This window comes from Tasmannia lanceolata, unplaced genomic scaffold (assembly GCF_043159265.1).
Source record: "Tasmannia lanceolata isolate RefF3 unplaced genomic scaffold, GAP_Taslan_0.1 ptg000048l, whole genome shotgun sequence".
Lineage (NCBI taxonomy): Eukaryota > Viridiplantae > Streptophyta > Magnoliopsida > Canellales > Winteraceae > Tasmannia > Tasmannia lanceolata.
This window is the reverse complement of record NW_027518725.1, coordinates 4,433,897-4,456,779: the sequence shown is the minus strand read 5'-3', so window position 1 is coordinate 4,456,779 and position 22,883 is coordinate 4,433,897. Positions and strand designations below refer to the sequence as shown.

At 40.8% G+C, this 22,883-nt stretch overlaps 2 protein-coding genes across 2 annotated transcripts; both read left to right on the top strand.

Annotated features, from left to right (window-relative positions):
- The first annotated feature begins 5,279 nt into the window (after positions 1–5,279).
- LOC143864372 (uncharacterized) lies at positions 5,280–9,887 on the top strand. The gene is made up of 3 exons (XM_077375301.1): positions 5,280–6,835; positions 7,174–7,613; positions 8,219–9,887. Exons 1-3 carry the CDS (start codon positions 5,390–5,392, stop codon positions 8,886–8,888), a joined length of 2,556 nt encoding a protein of 851 aa, XP_077231416.1. The 5' UTR covers positions 5,280–5,389; the 3' UTR covers positions 8,889–9,887.
- A 5,863-nt stretch (positions 9,888–15,750) lies between these two features.
- On the top strand, positions 15,751–18,651 carry LOC143864245 (Pentatricopeptide repeat (PPR) superfamily protein). The gene has a single exon (XM_077375143.1). The coding sequence runs from the start codon at positions 15,954–15,956 to the stop codon at positions 17,778–17,780; it is 1,827 nt and encodes a 608-aa protein (XP_077231258.1). The 5' UTR covers positions 15,751–15,953; the 3' UTR covers positions 17,781–18,651.
- Positions 18,652–22,883: the final 4,232 nt, after the last annotated feature.

Sequence of the window (22,883 nt, the reverse complement as noted above, 5' to 3'; positions counted from 1 at the left end):
TTGTAATGAAAGATCCATCAGGGTTTAACTTTCTAACACTTGGTGGCCATATGTCTCCCTAAGGGAGCACGGCTTGCCGTGAAACCTAATTGGGCTAAGAAAAGCCTTCACAACCACTCTGTCGTTTCCATGGTTTTAAATTTTACCGAAATCCGATCGACACCGAAATCAATAATACCCGAAATGGTATTTTATTTCGTCCAAAATTTAGGAAGCCATCAAAGTTTAACTTGATGACATTTGACGCCTACCGATCTCCTTTTGGGGGTGCCTGAGTGCCTCATTATTATGATCTCTTTTTATTTTTTAAAGTGGTCTTGGGTGGTGAGACCCCAAAACTCCTTTTACCAAGTCACAACTAAAGTTAGAGACTTGGATTTCCAAGAACACGTTTCTCACCAAAGAAACTGTCTTAGAAACTTATACTCTTTCATTCTTGGCATCGCTTGCCATTGCTGTAGCCTTCTTCGGTTGCTATGCCCATAGAGGTGGGTGGAACTTTGTAGAGTATCCTTGGCATGACTAATAATGTACCTTTGTCTTTTAGACCTAGTCAGTTAACTTCTGCTGATTAGGATGTTGTGTTTCTGGATGTAAACCCTTCCGCCTTAATTCAGAGAGGACTTGATAGTCTGTCTGAAGCTGATCGGGACGAGGCCTTTTTGGACCAGACTCCTGCCTTAGCCCATAGTGGAGATGTTGAATTATGCCCGGAGGAATGGAGGTCTGCCGAGGAGGTTGCGGAGTTAAATATCGAAATAGGGGAGGAAGGCAATAATTTGGTGGATAACCATGTGATGGTAGTAAGGAGACTGTTGAGCCTGTCTCCTGTCTTTTGTTGGTTTGGAAAAAGTGGTCAGAGACATTTTTCAGAGCGAAATTAAGAGACAGGCAGATGAAAGATTCAACTGAGCAATCGAAAAACGTAAATTCAAGGGGAATGGTTTGAGAATTGGTGAGGCTTCAGTCGTTAGTGAACTATGATGAGAACTCTTCTTACTGAAAAAAAAAGGGAAATAACAGGGGGGAGGTAGTAGGGAGTTGGTTGAGAAATCTTATCTTTTTAGTGAACCATGAAGATTCTAAGTTGGAATGTGCGAGGACTTAGAGCCCAGGAGAAGATGCCACATGCCAAGGGGATTTTTAAAGGCTTATAAACCAATCGTTTTCAGACTTCAAGAAACCAAATTGCAAGGTATCTCTTGATATACTTTGAGGGAGCTTGGTTGCAAAGGTACTTTTAGATTCTCTTCCCTTGATTTGGCAGGAACCGTTGCAGGAATTCTGGTAGTTTGGGATGGATCACAGCTTGTGACGCTGGAGAAATATGTTGGAAAGTTCTCGATTTCAGGGGTGCTAAAAAATTTCGAATGGCCCCTCCTCCTGTTTCTCGATTTCAGGGGTGCTAAGAAATATGTTGGAAAGTCCCCAATGGCCCCACCTCCTGTTTCTGTGCTCGAGCGCAGCAACCCTTTTCTCATACTAAAAATAAGAATTGTTCAAAAAAAAAAAAAAGATATGAATTATTTTTTGTAAGATAACTTGAAATAATACTTAAATTATAAAAAAATTAGAAGATAATATATTGCTTTAGGACTGACTGTCTTATGGGCTTTTGGATCAGTAATAATTTTAGATCCCATGATAGGGTCCCTATCCATGGATCCTGGGAAAATGTTTAGATGCTGTTGGAATTGGGATGGTCCATCGGACTGTTTGGGTCCATTGGCACCTGTACTCTCCAGTCCCTTTAGACTTTAGTAGATTCTTTTTAATGGTTAAGATAATTACATATATTTATTTTTTGGGCTAGGATAATTAGGGGATATTTTTTATGATTAATCTCAATCGGACCATGTTCTATGAGTATTCTTACTTGGTCTACGTGTACACACCGTATTTTAGTATATCGCTCTCGTTTGAGGAACGACAGTAACGGTAACGCAGACAAACCCAAGCCGCCAGTACTAGCACACCCCCCTTTTTTCTATTATAGCGAGACTTAGCTCTCTCGCTCTCTCTCTCTCTCTCTCTCGATGATATCTTTCACCTTTTCTATCCGAACCCCTACTCATCTTCTAACTCAATTAGGGTTTGGATCTTTCTTCCTACTTGGGTTTCTCCTCTTATAAAATTAAGGTTTCTGAAACCCTCGAGGGTTTCTCCTCCTCCTCCTCCTCCTCCCCAAATGGATAAATCAGGAAAGCAACTCTCAATCCAAGACTGGGAAACCCTAATAGAAGATTTCCAATCCAGCACCACTCGCCGCGAAAAATGGCTCGCTCAATACCCTGGCCTAACAATCCTCGAACCCTCCCTCTATTCCGTTCTCCGCAAAGATTTCTCCCTCAAATTCCAACTCATAATCTTCTTAGAAGAGTACGCAGACCTTCTGATCACTGATTCAGACGCTGAAGAAGGCCTGGGCAGCGTCCTCGAAGCCCTACGCGCTGTCATTCAATCCCCAATTGATGGTATCTCCATAACTTTTGCCCTAAAAGAACAAATGATGGTTTCTTCTACTTCAATCATGATTATTATTGATGCCCTAAAAAAATCTGTTCAACATTTAGAAGGATTGACTGAACTTCTACTTACTGTAATAAATAGGCCTAATCACAGTCTAGATAGACGTACTAGATCAGTTGCTTGTGAGTGTTTGAGGGAATTGGAGCGCGCGTACCCTCGCCTTCTCGCAGAAATTGGAGGGCATTTGTGGAATTTGTGTCATAGTGAGAGAACACATGCTTCACAGAGCTACATTCTACTGTTAATGACTGTAATTCATGAACTCGTGAGGTCGAAAACGAATGTCTCAATCCTCACTACCTCTGTCCCTTTGGTTCCTTTCAATGTCCCGCATCTTGTTATGAATTCGAATTCAAATAGTGAGATTTCGAATTCAAATTTTAAGGAGCTAAGGAGAGCGATGGCGTTTTTATTGGAACGGCCCCAGATGATTCTGACCGTATTTCAGTATATCGCTCTCGTTTGAAGAACGACAGTAACGGTAACGCAGACAAACCCAAGCCGCCAGTACTAGCACACCCCCCTTTTTTTTATTATAGCGAGACTTAGCTCTCTTGCTCTCTCTCTCTCTCTCTCTCTCTCTCTCTCTCTCGATGATATCTTTCACCTTTTCTATCCGAACCCCTACTCATCTTCTAACTCAATTAGGGTTTGGATCTTTCCTCCTACTTGGGTTTCTCCTCTTATAAAATTAGGGTTTCTGAAACACTCGAGGGTTTCTCCTCCTCCTCCTCCCCAAATGGATAAATCAGGAAAGCAACTCTCAATCCAAGACTGGGAAACCCTAATAGAAGATTTCCAATCCAGCACCACTCACCGCGAAAATTGCTCGCTCAATACCCTGGCCTCACAATGCTCGAACTCACCCTCTATTCCGTTCTCCGCAAAGATTTGTCCCTCAAATTCCAACTCATAATCTTCTTACAAGAATACGCAGACCTTCTGATCACTGATTCAGACGCTGAAGAAGGCCTGGGCAGCGTCCTCGAAGCCCTATGCGCTGTCATTCAATCCCCAATCGATGGTATCTCCATAACTTATGCCCTAAAAGAACAAATGATGGTTTCTTCTACTTCAATCATGATTATTATTGATGCCCTAAAAAAATCTGTTCAACATTTAGAAGGATTGACTGAACTTCTACTTACTGTAATAAATAGGCCTAATCACAGTCTAGATAGACGTACTAGATCAGTTGCTTGTGAGTGTTTGAGGGAATTGGAGCGCGCGTACCCTCGCCTTCTCGCAGAAATTGGAGGGCATTTGTGGAATTTGTGTCATAGTGAGAGAACACATGCTTCACAGAGCTACATTCTACTGTTAATGAATGTAATTCATGAACTCGTGATGTCGAAAACGAATGTCTCAATCCTCACTACCTCTGTCCCTTTGGTTCCTTTCAATGTCCCGCATCTTGTTATGAATTCGAATTCAAATAGTGAGATTTCAAATTCAAATTTTAAGGAGCTAAGGAGAGCGATGGCGTTTTTATTGGAACGGCCCCAGATGATTCTGACTGTATTTCAGTATATCGCTCTCGTTTGAAAAACGACAATAACGGTAACGCAGACAAACCCAAGCCGCCAGTACTAGCACACCCCCCTTTTTTTTATTACAGCGAGACTTAGCTCTCTCGCTCTCTCTCCCTCGATGATATCTTTCACCTTTTCTATCCGAACCCCTACTCATCTTCTAACTCAATTAGGGTTTGGATCTTTCTTCCTACTTGGGTTTCTCCTCTTATAAAATTAGGGTTTCTGAAACCCTCGAGGGTTTCTCCTCCTCCTCCTCCCCAAATGGATAAATCAGGAAAGCAACTCTCAATCCAAGACTGGGAAACCCTAATAGAAGATTTCCAATCCAGCACCACTCGCCGCGAAAAATGGCTCGCTCAATACCCTGGCCTCACAATCCTCGAACCCGCCCTCTATTCCGTTCTCCGCAAAGATTTCTCCCTGAAATTCCAACTCATAATCTTCTTAGAAGAATACGCAGACCTTCTGATCACTGATTCAGACGCTGAAGAAGGCCTGGGCAGCGTCCTCGAAGCCCTACGCGCTGTCATTCAATCCCCAGTCGATGGTATCTCCATAACTTATGCCCTAAAAGAACAAATGATGGTTTCTTCTACTTCAATCATGATTATTATTGATGCCCTAAAAAAATCTGTTCAACATTTAGAAGGATTGACTGAACTTCTACTTACTGTAATAAATAGGCCTAATCACAGTCTAGATAGACGTACTAGATCAGTTGCTTGTGAGTGTTTGAGGGAATTGGAGCGCGCGTACCCTCGCCTTCTCGCAAAAATTGGAGGGCATTTGTGGAATTTGTGTCATAGTGAGAGAACACATGCTTCACAGAGCTACATTCTACTGTTAATGACTGTAATTCATGAACTCGTGAGGTCGAAAACCAATGTCTCAATCCTCACTTCCTCTGTCCCTTTGGTTCCTTTCAATGTCCCGCATCTTGTTATGAATTCGAATTCAAATAGTGAGATTTCGAATTCAAATTTTAAGGAGCTAAGGAGAGCGATGGCGTTTTTATTGGAACGGCCCCAGATGATTCTGATCGTATTTCAGTATATCGCTCTCGTTTGAAGAACGACAGTAACGGTAACGCAGACAAACCCAAGCCGCCAGTACTAGCACACCCCCATTTTTTTTATTATAGCGAGACTTAGCTCTCTTGCTCTCTCTCTCTCGATGATATCTTTCACCTTTTCTATCCGAACCCCTACTCATCTTCTAACTCAATTAGGGTTTGGATCTTTCTTCCTACTTGGGTTTCTCCTCTTATAAAATTAGGGTTTCTGAAACCCTCGAGGGTTTCTCCTCCTCCTCCTCCTCCTCCCCAAATGGATAAATCAGGAAAGCAACTCTCAATCCAAGACTGGGAAACCCTAATAGAAGATTTCCAATCCAGCACCACTCGCCGCGAAAAATGGCTCGCTCAATACCCTGGCCTCACAATCCTCGAACCCGCCCTCTATTCCGTTCTCCGCAAAGATTTCTCCCTGAAATTCCAACTCATAATCTTCTTAGAAGAATACGCAGACCTTCTGATCACTGATTCAGACGCTGAAGAAGGCCTGGGCAGCGTCCTCGAAGCCCTACGCGCTGTCATTCAATCCCCAGTCGATGGTATCTCCATAACTTATGCCCTAAAAGAACAAATGATGGTTTCTTCTACTTCAATCATGATTATTATTGATGCCCTAAAAAAATCTGTTCAACATTTAGAAGGATTGACTGAACTTCTACTTACTGTAATAAATAGGCCTAATCACAGTCTAGATAGACGTACTAGATCAGTTGCTTGTGAGTGTTTGAGGGAATTGGAGCGCGCGTACCCTCGCCTTCTCGCAGAAATTGGAGGGCATTTGTGGAATTTGTGTCATAGTGAGAGAACACATGCTTCACAGAGCTACATTCTACTGTTAATGACTGTAATTCATGAACTCGTGAGGTCGAAAACGAATGTCTCAATCCTCACTACCTCTGTCCCTTTGGTTCCTTTCAATGTCCCGCATCTTGTTATGAATTCGAATTCAAATAGTGAGATTTCGAATTCAAATTTTAAGGAGCTAAGGAGAGCGATGGCGTTTTTATTGGAACGGCCCCAGATGATTCTGACCCCGTCTGGGATTATGGAATTTATGTGGATGCTTACTGACATTGCGACGGTTTTGGAGCTTCAAGCGTCGTTACTGAAGGTGCAATTTTCGGGTCTTCTTTACTCGTATGATCCTATCCTATGCCATGTTGTTGTGATGCTGTATTCACGTTTCTCAGATGCGTTTGATGGCGAAGAGAGTGAGATTGCTTGCCGTTTGATGCTTAGGTCTAAGGAAGTCCAGCAGCATTTGGTTTTCCGGTTACTCACACTCCACTGGCTGTTGGGTTTCATCGGATTGCCGTCTAAAAGAAAATTGGTAAAAAAGGATGTCGTTATTTCGATGTCATTCGGGTTCTACCCGACGGTTTTCGATCCACTTGCACTGAAGGCTTTGAAATTGGATTTGCTCTCTTATTGTGCTATTTGTCTCGACGTTTTGAAATTGGAGAGTCCGAGGGGTGGTTCTGGGGGCGGAGAGGAGAATGGGAGAGCTTCTGTAGTGAAGGTCTTTGAAGATGGTCTTGTTTGCGTCTCTGCGTTCAAATGGTTGCCACCGTGGAGCATGGAAACCATGGTAGTGTTTCGTGCCCTCCATAAGTTTTTGATTGGTGCTATGCCTCATTCAGGCTATGATGATTCTGCTGCCAGAGTTCTCATGGAGTCGATCATCTTTCATATTTCTCAAGTAGGCATGGATGAACATTCAGATTTTGATTCACTTTTCAACACTCTTATCTTTTATGGGTTTTGCCAACGAGTGCCCTTATCGGTGCATTGGAAACATAATTTTACACACATTTTGAATTTTTTTTTTTTTTCAAATGTTTTAAGACTTATTCATTGGGAACATGTGTAAAGTTATGTTTCCAATGCACCTTCACGAGTGCCCTTAACTCGTTAGCAAAACCCATCTTTTATTTATGTATAGCAAAGTAGTTCTTTTGTCTTCCATATTGCTGCTTCTTTCTCGTTACATGTGAGTATACTCCAGTGATTAGGCTATAATAACTTCTGAATGTGCAGAGTTTCCTTGTGAACATGGCATTGGAGTTCTCTAGATTGGTTCCGATCATTGTCTCCTTTGTTGATCGTTTGTTGGGCTGTAGTTCCCACTCTTGGTTGGGTGAGCGCTTACTTCAGACATTTGACAAGCGTTTGCTTTCAAAGCTTGCTACAGATTATCAGTTGGCATCATACTTCCCAATATTCGATAGGATTGCCGAGAATGATACTATCCCACCTCACAGTTTGTTAGAGTTGCTTACCACGTTTGTTATCTTCCTTGTGGAGAAACACTGCCCGGACACGGGATTGAAATCATGGTCTCGAGGAAGTAAGGTCTTAGGCATTTGCAGGACGATGCTCATGCATCATCATAGTTCCAGAGTGTTCCTCCCACTTTCCCGCCTCTTGGCCTTTACATGTCAATACTTCCCTGATCTGGAGATTCGCGACAATGCAAGGTATGATCCAGAGACTTTGATCTTACTACTAATCTAGTTTTCTGTATTATGTCTTTATACCTGTTAAATATGAATGATTAAATAACACCAACTCTAACAGATTAAGATTTTGGAGAAATTGGTTGTTTCACATGGTATCAGAGCTATATGATCTGGGTTCAAAACTCACGACTCCTTGTTGGAAGTCCACATGTAAGACCAACCCAAAAAAAGACGGGCCATACGTGAGTGGGAGTTTTAAAATATAAAAGATTAAATAACGCCATCTCCATCTCCATCGGCTTAAGCTTTTCGAGTAATTGGTTGTTTTACACATTATCAAAGCAAATGCCTAGGTTCAAACCTCGATATTAAAAATCCACATCTAAAGGCAACCCAAGAAAAGAGGGGCCATACGTGGTGAGGGGGAGTGTTTAAGTATAAATGATTAAATAACACCAACTCTAACAGCTTAAGCTTTTGGAGTAATTGGTTGTTTCACAATACCATTCCTCATGTGTTTGGTTCGATATTATGTTGTACCGCATCTATAAAACTTTTGTGTTAATGTGTTTTGAGTCAATATAAAAGTTATTTTCATTTTCTTCTGACTGTTATCTTTGCAGGATTTACCTGCGGATGCTTGTATGCATTCCCGGAAAGAAACTCAGGCACATACTGAACCTCGGCGAACAACTTCCCGGTATTTCACCCTCTCCTCATTTGAGCTCTCTCTTTCAAACCCAATCTCCCCGACCATCTCAAGATTTCAAGAAATCGCGGGATCTCTCTTTGTACATTCATCTGGAGCGTGTAACTCCACTGCTTGTAAAACAGTCATGGTCCTTGGCCATATCCACTTTGGGGTCTGAAAGTAACAAACCCAGCTATTTTGAGGGCATTGGAGACGCCAACTCTCCTATAGATATAGAAAGTGAGGCTGCAAGTTGTTCTGATGTCCAGATTCTTTCTAAAACTGAGAGAATCAGTCTGCCGCAGGAGCCATTGCGTGTGATGGATTCAAAGGTCGCGGAGATTTTATGGATCTTGCGGAGGCACTTTGCATGCATTCCCGACTACCGTCACATGCCGGGGCTGAGGATAAAAATACTCTGTACACTGGGATTTGAGTCTGAACCCTTTAATCGCATTTGGGGAGTTGACTCATCTGCTACTAGTCTGGATGGAGTGGACGCACTACCTGCTTTATATGCGACTGTGATTACCTTTTCGTCTTCATCACGTATGGGTCTATTCCATCATTTCACATTCCATTTCTTCTTGGTGAGCCTTTAAGAAATGACAGTGATTCTGGCCAAATGGATTCCCTTGATATTGTGCCCGTAGGAAATGGGACTGCAGAAGCAGAAAACTTCACTGCTCCAGTTATTATTGAATTGGAACCCCGAGAGCCGATGCCTGGTTTGGTTGATGTTGCTATCGAGGCAAATGCAGAGAATGGACAAGCCATCCGTGGCCCGCTTCAGAGTATCACGGTGGGTATCGAAGACATGTTTCTCAAGGCTCTCATTCCTTCTGACATCTCCAAAGATGTGGTTCCTACTTACTACGTGGACTTGTTCCATGCCTTCTGGGAGGCATGCGGTAATTCTAACAAAACTGGACGGGAAACATTTCCTTTGAGAGGAGGCAAAGGTGTTGCGGCAATCAGTGGGACACAGTCGGTCAAGCTGATGGAAGTTCCTTCTGAGACACTGATAAGCTCTGTTGAGCGCTACTTGGCACCCTTTGTTGTAAGCGTGATTGGTCTGCCCCTTGTAAATATAGTAAAGGACAGTGGAGTTATCACAGATATCATCTGGGAAGAAGAGTTCGCGGATTCTGCTCGTGATGCAACTACCTCAGAACCACATTCTGATAGCGGCGTTCTTCAGATTAAGTATATTCCTGATGAAAATGATGCAGATATTCATATCGACATTAGTAAGAGGAACATGGGTTGTTTTCTTGTTCTAATATTCCTCCCACCACGGTTCCATCTGCTTTTTCAGATGGAAGTGCATGATGTTTCAACGTTAGTTCGCATCAGAACCGATCACTGGCCATGTCTTGCTTATATAGATGATTATTTGGAAGCTTTGTTTTTGATGTGACAAGAGACTAGTTCAATGATATAGGTTGCAAGATTCCTGTTGGACTTATCTTTACCATTTTGTTTGCTTATTCTGCTGGAAGGTTAGTCTGCTTTGAACCCATTTTTCTTGGATTGTTCTGTACCTGGCAGGATTGTTTTTTCCTCTCCAGAATAAACCGTTGTAAATACAACCTTCGGTAGAGTGTGCCTGCTCATCATGTATCCCATTCATGTACCCAGAATTTAAGATTTTTTTTTTGGGGGGGGGGGGAGTAATCACTGTTCTGAGCAATTAATTGTTGGAGAGTAATCACTGTTTTGAGCAATTAATTGTTGTCACGGGCATCTCATTTTTCTTTCATGCCTTTTTTTTATCGGGTAAGCAGGGGTTAGGCAGACCCCAACCAGAATTCATAAAAATGGCAAAAAGTACACTAAGGGGCTCGAAAGTCAACAATTTTAGGGGGGCAATCCAAGAAGGACCCCTAACAAAAAAACCCAAAAAATACAACATGAAAATAGAGCGGAGCATCCAAAGTAAACTATCCCTAATGCCAGGGGCGATGTCCACAAGAATAATCATCAACCACAGGAATGGGGCACTACTCAGAAAGGCAGGGCAGCAGCTAGACCGATCCGGAATGAAGAAACCGGCCTTCCGAGCAGCTAACTTAACATCGAATATAAGACTTCCCATCAGTATAAAAAAGGATTTCACACGAGCATATTGTGGTGATTAAAGGATTTTGGTCACTTCTAGCTTCTGTGTCACACTGGCTGCAAACTTGAAATTAAGATTTTTAATAAAAATTTTGACCTAAATTCACACAGGAGTGAAGCAAGGCTCTTTATTATTGACAAATCTGCTTGAGATATAACTACACATAGTAGTATTTGCAAGTATTACCATTCGGTGTTGTACAAGGTTTTTGAAACAATAACATAAATTTATTAGACAGAAACAGAGCATTGCTAACATTCTCTAAGAGCAGTCTCCTACGCCAAGAAATCACTAATAGCATTATCCTATCTGTATTAACATTAAAAAAACAAAACGAGTTTTCCTAGACAAATCAATTATTTTTTCCACGATGTGAGCCAAGTGCTACGTCCTTGACTTCGTCTATTCGCCCATCCATAAAAAATTGAAATGTGTTTTCCTATGCAAATCAATTATGTTTTCCACGATCTGAACTTGCCTCCGTCTATTTGCCCAAGCGATGATGCTGAATGAGTCACCTTCAATCATAAGTTCTTTCAAACGTTTGAAACAACAACAGGAAACGAGGAGAAGGGTATGGGCCTCCGTTTCATTAGAGTACTGAAATCCAGCCAGGCCACACAAAAAGAAAGCCTTAACTTTCTCCCTATTTTGTCTTGAAGAACCCTTGTTGTCTCAGGTTTTGTGATGAAAGATCCATCAGGGTTTAACTTTCTAACACTTGGTGGCCATATGTCTCCCTAAGGGAGCACGACTTGCCGTGAAACCCGATTGGGCTAGGAAAAGCCTTCACAACCACTCTGTCGTCTCCATGGTTTTAAATTTTGACCGAAATCCGATCGACACCGAAATCAATAATACCCGAAATGGTATTTTATTTCATCCAAAATTTAGGAATTTCGGTTGAAATTTCACCCCAAAACCTGTATTTTTTAATTAAATTAATATTTTACTGAAATTTTGGTAAGTTCAGCCGGAATTTTATATCGAATAGAATATTATTTTTCTGGCTTCGCTGGATTTCGGTCGAAATTTCGATTTTGATGGGGTCCGAAACCGGTACCGAAACTGAAATCTAAAACCATGGCCGTCTCTAAACACCTTTGTCGATCCAGTTTCTCTAATGATAACCCATCAAAGTTTAACTTGATGACATTTGGCGCCTACCGATCTCCTTTTGGGGGTGCCTCATTATTATGTTCTCTTTTTATTTTTTAAAGAGGTCTTGGGTGGTGAGACCCCAAAATTCCTTTTACCAAGTCACAACTAAAGTTAGAGACTTGGATTTCCAAGAACACGTTTCTCACCGAAGAAACTGTCTTCGAAACTTATACTCTTTCATTCTTGGCACCGCTTGCCATTGCTGTAGCCTTCTTCGGTTGCTATGCCCATAGAGGTGGATGGAACTTTGTAGAGTATCCTTGGCATGACTAATACTGTACCTTTGTCTTTTAGACCTAGTCAGTTAACTTCTGCTGATTAGGATGTTGTGTTTCTGGATCTAAACCCTTCCGCCTTAATTCGGAGAGGAGTTGATAGTCTGTCTGAAGCTGATCGGGACGAGGCCTTTTTGGACCAGACTCCTGCCTTAGACCATAGTGGAGATGTTGAATTATGCCCGGAGGAATGGAGGTATGCCGAGGAGGTTGCGGAGTTAAATATCGAAATAGGGGAGGAAGGCAATAATTTGGTGGACAACCATGTGATGGTAGTAAGGAGACTGTTGAGCCTGTCTCCTGTCTTTTGTTGGTTTGGAAAAAGAGGTCAGAGACATTTTTCAGAGCGAAATTAAGAGACAGGCAGATGAAAGATTCAACTGAGCAATCAAAAATGTAAATTCAAGGGAAATGGTTTGAGAATTGGTGAGGCTTCAGTCGTTAGTGAACTATGATGAGAACTCTTCTTACTGAAAAAAAAATGGGAAATAATAGGGGGGAGGTAGTAGGAAGTTGGTTGAGAAATCTTATCTTTTTAGGCTCTGTTCACTTGTTTTCCCGGGAAAGGAAAAGAAAAGGTTTCCCGGGATTCTGACGTGGCATTAGGAAAAGAAATCCAGGGAAACTGTGTAGGAAAAGGTTTCCCGCGCCTGTTCACGTGCGCAGGATCTATGTAGGAAAATGTTTCCCGAGAAACTGTTTGCCCACCTTTTATCACTTAGTTTTCCCTGGAAAGCAAATTCGACCAAAATAATGGGATTTGGTTTCCCACACTAGTGAGAAAAGAGACATTTCCACGTCATTTTTGGCAATTCCATGTCATTATTTGACATATTCCACCCAGGCTTGTTAATTTCTCAGGAAAGCAAGTGAACACCGGAATTATGTCTTGTCAAGGTCTTGTCAAGCAAAAAGGAGTCTGTTTCCAGGGCACAAATTTCCAGCAATTTGGTTTCTTGAAGCCTGAAGTATAGAGAGGAGAAAGGTCTCCCTTTACTTAAAAAAGAAACTCATATTAGCTGTGGTGTTGCTGGAAAACAAAGCATTGGAGGGACCTCTATCTGAGGAGGATAGTAGAGAAAAGACCAAGATCCTGTAAAAGTACGATGGACTGATCTTCCAGGCAGCTACCAAACCGATACTTGGGGCTTCTTCCTCTATGCAGTGGGAGACCAAAGAAAAGGATGTGGGACCCTATTATCGAAAGAGTAGAAAGCAGATTGTCTTCCTGGAACAGAGGTCTTTCTTCATCTGGGGGAAGGATAACACTCATTAAATCAGTCTATAATCTTCCGATACATTACCTCTCCATGTTTCAATGTCCATTATAGGTTATTAAGAGAATTGAGCAGTTTTAGCCCAGCTTCTTATGTGTTGATTTGGTTGAAAGAAAAAGATTTCATTTGGTGAAGTGGGAAGAAGTGTGCATGCCAAAGAAAGTTTGTGGTCTTGGCATTCGAAGTTTGAAGTAGATGAACAAACCCCTCCTCGGTTAATGGTTGTGTAGATTTGGAGAGAAAAGAAACTCCCTTGTGCAGTAAAGTGATTGAAGCTGAGTATGGAGGAAACTTTGGTGGATGTTTGGCTATTGATAATTATAAAAATATCGAGGTTACAGTGTGCAGAGATTTTTTCAAGGTTAAAAGCTTATTTGATCGCAGTATCAGATTCCGGGTGCCTAAATGTGACAAGGTTCATTTTTGGCATGACCTCTGGTGTTGTGAGAGCCCTTTGAGATCTAAATTTCTGGATTTATATGTGGTCACTAGTAGAAGGAATTTGGTCGTTGCCGCCAATACCTCATCCCAGCATTGCCGCCCTCGCTGGTCGTTGGAATTTGGAAGATTCCAGCCCCCACCAGGGTTTTTGCTTTGGGTTGGATGGTGTTCCTCGACAAGATCTTAATGTCGGATCATCTGCGGAATCACAAAGTTCTCGTAGTGGATCATTGCGCTCTTTGCCTTGACAAGATTGAACTCCATATATCAATCTGTAGAAGGCAAAGCTGATATTCCACACCCGGGCATCCTTCTCTCCGAGCTGCATCGCCCGTTCATTTGCCCTCCATGTAAATACCCTCACCGCCATTTATGTTTCTCGGAACAAATTCAGTTTCTTTCATTATTTCATCTGTTATGCAAACTCTCTATACATGCAATTCTTTAACCAATTTTTAAGTCTAAACACATTGTAATATATTTATCAGACAGAACATTATTCGTATGTATATGAAATAGAGCAGCAAGAGGTGGAGTTTTCCTGTCATCATTGTTTGGATTGGTTTTTACTGCAATAATTTTTTTTTTTTTTTTTGAAAGATGACAAATTTGTATTAATATTCCAACCATATTTACATAAGTATAGGACCAGGAGTCCCAAAATAGTTACAACGTAAGATGACTTGGGGCATAATCCCAAGCCTCCAAAACTTTTCCACTACCTACCTCGTAGATCATCCCAACCTTTTTAGCATATGCAAAAATATTTTTTTTTCCATAAACCCCAATGAAACCAGGGAGATATTGACGCCATAGTGGCGAATTTTTCTAATTACTGGATTTGAAAATCCGGCATGTCTATGATGGGGTCCTCCAGTTCCATTTCCAGAAAGGTGGGGCTCTTCCGAATGGCAATCCTCTCTTCCACCAGATGAATCCCCACTAACTTACTTGCTTCCCAATGAAGCTTCCTCAAGTTCTTCTCTTGGTAGTTATAACTTGTAAGAGAAGAGTCACCATCGTCTGAATTTGGGTATTTTTGTGTCTGTAATTAGGCAGAAAGAAGTGGAGAGAATGTGTTTCTTGTTGTACTATTAATGACTTTTTTGCAAGGTTTAAAATTTCGGTTTCGAACCGTTTCGGACCCCATCAAAAACTGAAATTTCGGTCCGAAATTTGGTAATTTGGTTCCAAATTCCGGACCGAAATTCCGAAATTTTATAACACTTTTTTTTAAAAATAAATAATGTCATTAAACCGAATTTACCGAAATTTCGGACCGAGATCCGAAATTTGGAAAAGGGCAAAAAATGGAATTTCAGAAAATTCCGGTTTCGGTCCCCACCGGTATCCGAAATTTCGGATTTCGGTCGAAATTTTAAACCATGCTTTTTTGGGCATATATATTACTGTTAAATGACTGATGTATTAAATTCAATCAAGCATAATTAACGAGGTAGCTCTGGTGGCTCTCTTATTTTTTTGTTATGAAGCTTGCAGGGTTTGCCGACCCCAACTAGTTTGGGACAAAAGCTTAGTTGAGTTGAGTACTTGAGTATGCTTGCAGGATTTGTCCTAAAGCCAGTATTTTTCTGAAATTGCAGTGGGGCCCACTTCTTAGGATGATCCAAACCATTCATTTGATTGGCCACAACATAAATATGTTGTATCCCATAAATCATCTGCATAGGATGATCCTAACCCTTCACATCTGTAAAGGGACTGCACAATCATTATGGAGAAGAGATTTATAAAGGGAAATGATATTTACACCTGATTTCCTGGCATGTCTAACCCTTTGGTTTGTCTTTTCCTAAAAATGGATAAATTTTTACCCCCTTTTATTTGGCTTTTCTTGGAAATAGGCAGCTGGTTAAACAATAAAAACAAGGTGAGTTCGCCCCCATTATCAAGATATGATCGTGCAGAAGAAAGTGCCTAAATAAACTGACCCTATCCTTTGCTAGGCGATTTTGCATTTGGCGGCTCACACTTTAGCAGAGAACAGCCAGACAGGCTCACTTTTTAGTTTATTTTGTCTTATTCATTCGATTCATTTGAGATGGCTATTCTCTCTTGCAAAAGTACACTGCGAAATGGCTTTCCGCAAAATTGCCCTACAAATCCTTTTTTGTTAACGTATAAAATCTCATTACTGCAGCAGACAGGCTAAAATCTAGCAGTTGAAAAGAACAAAATACGTTGCTCGTGTAGATTTCTTCAAACGAAACAAATGAAATACAGATTGAGGATTGGGAGTCTCTCTTCTTCCTCGACATTTTCTTCTTGTTAGATTGAAGAGAGAGAGAGAGAGAGAGAGAGAGAGAGAGAGAGAGAGAGAGAGAGAGAGCTAAAGAATCTGGTTGCTTCTTGATCATTCCTCTGAACTAAATGCTTGCAATCCCGAGCAGCAAACTCACCCCCTTACTCCAACCATACATCTCCTTGTTAGGAAAATGTACAACCATCCACCATCTCAAGCAAACCCACTCCATTTTCATCACAACTGGTCTTTCTCAAGACATCTTTGCCATGATCAAAATCCTCCATCTCTTCGCAGTCTCTCCATTCGGTGACCTCTACCATGCGTCTCTCCTTTTCGATCAAATCCAGACACCCAACACCTTTGTCTGGAATACCATGATCAGAGGATTCTCTATCAGCTCCCAACCTGAAAAATCCCATTTTTTTTTCTCTAAAATGCTCAGAAATGGCGTAATTCCTGACAAACACACTTACCCTTTACTTCTCAAGGCCTTTTCCAAGTCTAACAATGAAAACCCAAATCAAATTCATGCTCAAATTGTGAAATTTGGATTGAATTTTGATTCATTTGTGCAGAATTCTTTGATCTCAGCTTACTCAAATGGCGGTGGGGTGGGCTTTTTTTGCGCGCACCAAGTGTTTGTTGAAATGTCTCAAAAAGATCCAATTAGTTGGACGGCGATGATAGATGGGTGCGTAAGGAATAACTACGCAAAGGATGGTTTGGAGTTTTTTATTAAGATGAGATTGGCGGGAATTCGGCCCGACAAAGTGACAATTGTTATTGTTCTATGTGGGATTGGGATGGTTGGGGATGTTTGGTTTGGGAGATGCATTCATGGGTTTTATGTTGAATGTGGGAGGGTGAATTGGGATGTTTATGTGAGTAATGCTCTAGTAGATATGTATGCTAAATGTGGATTTTGCAATGATGCCCAAAAGATCTTTGATGAATTGCCATGGAGAAATGTTGTTTGTTGGAGCACATTGATAGCTGGTTATGTTCAATGTAGTAGGTTTAAGGAGGCGTTGTTTGTCTTCCAAGATATGCTTGTGGAAGAGGTAGAGCCCAATCAAGCTGTATTGGCTACCATTCTCACGGCTTGCACCCATCTAGGAGCGCTAGATCAAGGGCGATGGGTTCATGGATATATAGATAGGAACAACTTAGAGGTGAATATGACTCTTGGGACGGCGTTGGTGGATATGTATGCAAAGTGTGGGGCTATAGATGAGGCCTTCTTGTTCTTTCAAACATTGGCCAACAAAGATGTTTACCCCTGGACTGCCATGATTAACGGAGTGGCCATTCATGGGCATGCCCTGAAATCCCTTGATATCTTCTCTCAAATGTTAAGCGATGGAGTTCGACCCAATGCGGTTACCTTCATAGGTGTTCTTAGTGCATGCTCTCATGGAGGCCTGGTGGATCAGGGACGAATGTACTTTGATCGCATGAGCCGAGTTTATGGTATTGAGCCTAACTTGGAACACTATGGCTGTATGGTTGATCTTTTGGGTCGCGCAGGGCATTTGAAAGAAGCATTGGATTTGGTCAAAAGCATGCCAATGGAACCCAGTGCTGGTGTGTGGGGAGCCCTCTTTGGTGCTTGTATGATCCACAAAGATTTCGAGCTAGGTGAGTGGATAGGGAAACATTTGATCAAGTTGCAACCCCAACATAGCGGGCGGTATGCACTTCTAGCTAATCTGTACTCTGTATCTCAAAAATGGGAGGAAGCAGCCTGTGTGAGAAAACTGATGAAAGGTAAAGGGGTGGAGAAGAAACCAGGATGCAGTTTGATAGAGGTGGGTGGTGCTATCCATGAATTCATTGCCTTCGACAGATCCCATTCCAAATCCAAGGAGATATATGTTATGTTAGATGGAATCACCGTACAAATGAAAATTGCTGGTTATACTCCATTACTATTTGACATGGATGTGGGATAAGTCCTGGAAACAGGTGTTTCAAAACGAGGTGGGTCAGAACGCTGGCAAGGCAAATTCTAATCAACCGCGCATGACGCTGTCTGAGTACTCAGTTGACGAAAATGAGTACTCGGGCAGTCATAACTCCGGAAAGTCAAAGGAGTTTTGATTGACTTTGGAACGCGGCCAAGGGAAATCCTAATCGACCCGGCATGACGCTGACCGAGTACTCAGTTGACGGGTCATAACTCGGGAAAGTCAAAGAAATTTTGATTGACTTTGTAAGGCAAAACGCGGGCTTGGACAAGGATGCGGCTGAATCGAATCGCAGGAGTCCACAAGGACATCGGGGAGTTTTGAAACTATGCTAGAAACTTCAATTATCTTAATAGAGAATGAAAAATACTGAATAGCCTTCTGCTAGATGGCTATCCAGAATTCAGGCCGGCTGGAATATGTGAAGCAAAGTCACTCCTTTGGGGATTCAACTCAACTAAGCTAAGCCTTTTTCCCAAGCTAGTTGGGGTCAGCTAATGAATCCTTCAGAAAATTTTACTTCTTTGGGGACTATGGTATGAAAATGCTAGATGGGCCCCCCCTAATAATAGAGGGTGATTCAACTAATGTCGTTCCCTGGGCAGAGAGAAAGTGGTAGGTCCATGGAAGTTATCAGAGATTATAGCTGAAATCAGAGATCTTACTCGAAAAATTTGTCCTAAAATGCAGCAGCCTAGCACAGGCTGCGGTCAGCAAATGAAAGAGCAGACAAGTTGGCAAAACAAGGCGTGGATAAGGTGGATGTGGAAATAGATTGTGCAGTCACATAGATGCATGGTTTTAAATTTCGGATTTCGGTGGAGACCGAAACCGAAATTTGGCGAAATGCCGAAATCCGGAACCCAAATTTTGAGAAAATGTGTGTGCGCGCGCGCGCGTGTGTGTGTGTATATATATATATATATATATATATATATATATATATATATATATATATATATATATATATATATATATATATAGAGAGAGAGAGAGAGAGAGAGAGAGAGAGAGAGAGTTAAGTGAAGCTACACATACGTGTAGCTAGCTACACCGACGGCTTAAAATACAGTGGGCCCACATTGTTTGGGTGATCCAAACCATTCATTTGATAGGCCCTCACATTGATAGGGTGTGCCAAAAAAATCAGCTCCATTGGATGATCCCAACCCTTCAAACTATAGAGGCAAAAATGGACAGATTTGTGAAGGTTTTTACACGTCCATTTTTGCCTCAACAAATCGTAGGGTTGGGATGATCCTATGGAGCTGATGTTTTAGGCACACCCTATCTATGTGAGGGCCCATCAAATGAATGGTTTGCATCACCAAAACAATGTGGGGCCCACTGTATTTTAAGGCGTTGGTGTAGCTAAGTTAGCTACACGTATGTGTAGCTACACTTTTCTCATATATATATATATATATATATATATATATATATATATATATATATATATATATATATATATATATATATATATATATAAAAGAAAGATTACAAAATTTTGGCCGAAATTTTAGAATTTCGGTCGAATTAATTAATTAATATTTTATTATTATTACCATATTTAGCAGAAATTTCAGATTTCGGTGGGTCCGAAATTGGTACAGAAACGGAAATTTAAAACCTTGCATAGATGGAAGGAGAGAGGAGAAGAAAATACTTAAAACATGTATTTGACAGGAATACTTGATGTGATTGATTGCATGGGGAAATTAAGATACTTAAATTGCTTTTGCTTCTATCTACTTAAGCTCAAAGACAAGCTTACAAGACCTTAAATTTCCCTTTTTTTGTTCCTCTTTTTTGGCATCTCTCTTCAACTTTTATATACTAAGGATGGCCTTGCTAGAATTCTTAGTACTCTAATTGGGTCTATTAGAATGCTAATCATCTGAATCTTGGAGCAAAGAGTTACAACAAAATAGAGCTCAATAAGCATCAATGAATGTATTGAACTGCTTGGAAAGCCAGTTCATAGAGCACAATGGAATCACTAATTTCAGTCTTAGGGGTAAGGGAACTACCAAAGTGCTAATTCAAATATCCCTAGAATTTCAACAAAATAGAGCTCAAGATGCTTCGATGAGTGTATTGAACTGCTATGAATAGTAGCTCAGAGAGCACAGTGGGGTCGATAATTTCAGTCTTATCCAACCGGGTCTCGCTCTTGGCTCGAATGCACCCATGGGAATATCTATTTGAAAAGCTAGGTTGCTATTTTTTAAACATTCGGATCCATATTTTTTTTCAACATTCGGATCCATCTTGGTACATTGACATCCTACGTAATTCTATTTTCTTTTGCTTCCCTTTGTTTACTTACCAACTTCTCCAAAAGCTTAAGCTGATGGAGAAAGGCGTTATTTATCTTTTATGCTTTAACACTCCCCCGCACATGGAGCCCACTTGGCAAACGCGTAGCACATGTGGTCCCACTTTGGGGCTGCTATCGCATGTGTAGAGTACAAACTACACAACAAGATTTCCTATGCCACTGTGCCGTTTCCTACTTAACTGTAGAGTACAAAATACGCAACAAGATTTCCTATATGGGAAGTGATATATTTGCGCCCTTTTAAACTTGGGACATATGACTACGCTTTCAGACCAGAGGGGGCTGTCCCAAGTAAAAGAGGGGGTAGAATATATCATTTTCCTTGGTGGTGGTTTCATGCGAAAGCAAAGATCCCACATCGATGGAATTGTAAGTAAATGCTCTAGCTTTGTTCTAGCTTATGGTTCAAGAGCCTCCTGACCAAATAAACTATGTAATGCAAACTGGGACCAAGGTATTAAATTTCGACCGAAATTTTGGATTTCTGTCAACAACGAAACCGAAACGTTCTTAACCGAAATTTCTGAAACGTACGAAATTTCGGGTGAAATTTGAATATAATATTAATATTTATTTCTTTACGGAATTTCAGGCGAAATTACCAAAATTTCGGCTCAAATTCAGTTAATTTCGGCCTAAATTTCTGGAGAAAAATTAGCTGTTTAGATAACCTTTTCCCAATTTCGACCGAAAATTTTAGATTTTGGTGAATCCCGAAATTATAGCCGAAACCGAAATTTAAAACCTTGGCTGGGACCTCTGGTCTCCAATGTATTTCTCATAGTATAAATATACTTTCAAAAACTTTAAGGAAAAAAGAAGATCCCACATCGAAAAAGTGAAAGGATGTGGAAGGGCTTATAAAGACTTGGACATCCTCCCCTTAACAGCTAGCTTCAAGGATGAGTTCTAACTGGGTCCTAGCATGGTATCAGAGCCAAGGCATGGTAACTCTGGTGTCCTCAGGTGTACCCTCGAGGACGGGAAAAAATTCCTTGAAGAAGATCTTTGTAACCACATTGTACCGTTGAGGACGGATAAAATCCATCGAGGAAGATCTCGTAGTTCCCACGTTGCTTTTGCGTGGAGGGCGAGATTGTTGGGGGTTCCACGCAAAAGCAAAGACCCCACGTCGGAAGAGTGAAAGGATGTGAAAGGGCTTATAAAGAGTTGGGCACCCTCTCCTTAACGGCTAGTTTTAAAGGGTGAGTTGTACCTGGGTCCAACATCCCTTTCCTATATAAGATTAACAAAGACATTTATTGTTCTCTTAGAAAAGCAAATGCAGTTGCAACATTTTGGCATCTTTAAGGTGAGATTCCTCTTTTCCATCTCTTTTCATAAGAAGTTTTAAATGCATCAACCTATTTTTAGTTTCGGGACCTTCTCCAAAGGCCTTTCTTCCTCAATGGGAAAAGGAATCGTAACACATTGGAAATATATGAATGATTTCATGTTTAATTAAATATCAGAAACTGAATTGAGCCAAATTAGGTTACGTTTATAAAAAGGCACCATGATATTTTAAGAGCTACTTTTAATTGCTTGGGACCCACCCACCACAATAAGTAGAACACGTCAAGTTTTCTGAGGATACCTCTCTTTTGGGTGCGTTTGGATTGCCGGAATCAGGATTCAGAATGGATATAGTATTTCGATTTCTACTCCGATTCTCCCTTAAACACAATGAGAAAAAGATTAAAATAAATATTTCAATTCAAAAAAATTCAAATAAAAATTATATTCTAACGGGGTAGAATCAGAATACCACTTGTTCGGGTGAGACAGATTCCAGCATTCTCCCCGCTCTAATTCCGCCACGGTGTCCATTCCACCACAGTGATTTCTTCTTCTTCTTCTTCTTTTCAACCGAACTGTGGAATTAGGAGGAATAGGAATCAGATCCCGATTCCAACGCACCAGTTGTATTTTTTTCCCTACCATTATGCTGAAGAACAACTGTATATCCAAAAGCAGTTTCTTAGAAGAGAGTGAGGTTGGTGAACATAGATGGAAAAACTCACAAGAAATAGAATATCAATGAAAAAATGAAAGACTGAGTTAGACATATGGGAAAGAAATGAGACTGTTTGGTTTCATTCCCAACATAAAAGAAAGACTGAGTTAGACATATGGGAAAGAAATGAAACTGTTTGGTTTGGTAGGGAGATGAATCATCTCTAAATTTCAAGCCTTCCAAGAAATTTACTGGTGGGTTTGGGTGCTTAATTCACGTGTACAATAAAGGGAAATAATATATGTACACTCATCATATATGAAGGATGGTATGATGAGTACGAGCTTGTAAGCCCACTCATCATATAATTACTCTTCGGGAGAAATTATATGATGAAAGGGCGTACAACCACGAAAAGGTGGTACGATGGAAGTACCACCCTTGATATATGCTGTTGGATCAAATATCAAGGATTGAATGATGAATGCGAGCTTGTAAGCCCACTCATGATATACTTACTTTGTTTTGATAAAGAGTAATGCTTGGGAATTTTCCCTTTGCGAAGAAAAATGACATGGGAATCGAGTGTATCACGGGCTCTACTATTTCCGACGGCAAAAAATTGTTTCCATGATTTTAGAGGCAAATGATATGATTATGGCTAATTTAGAGGTGTATTATCATATATTGAAAGTCCTTCTGAGTAGAAAATTTATCCTAAGCTATTCAATTTTTACTCAGAAGTTAGAAATAGTTTTCCTTTACAAACTGTCAAAATTTTCCAAAAAAA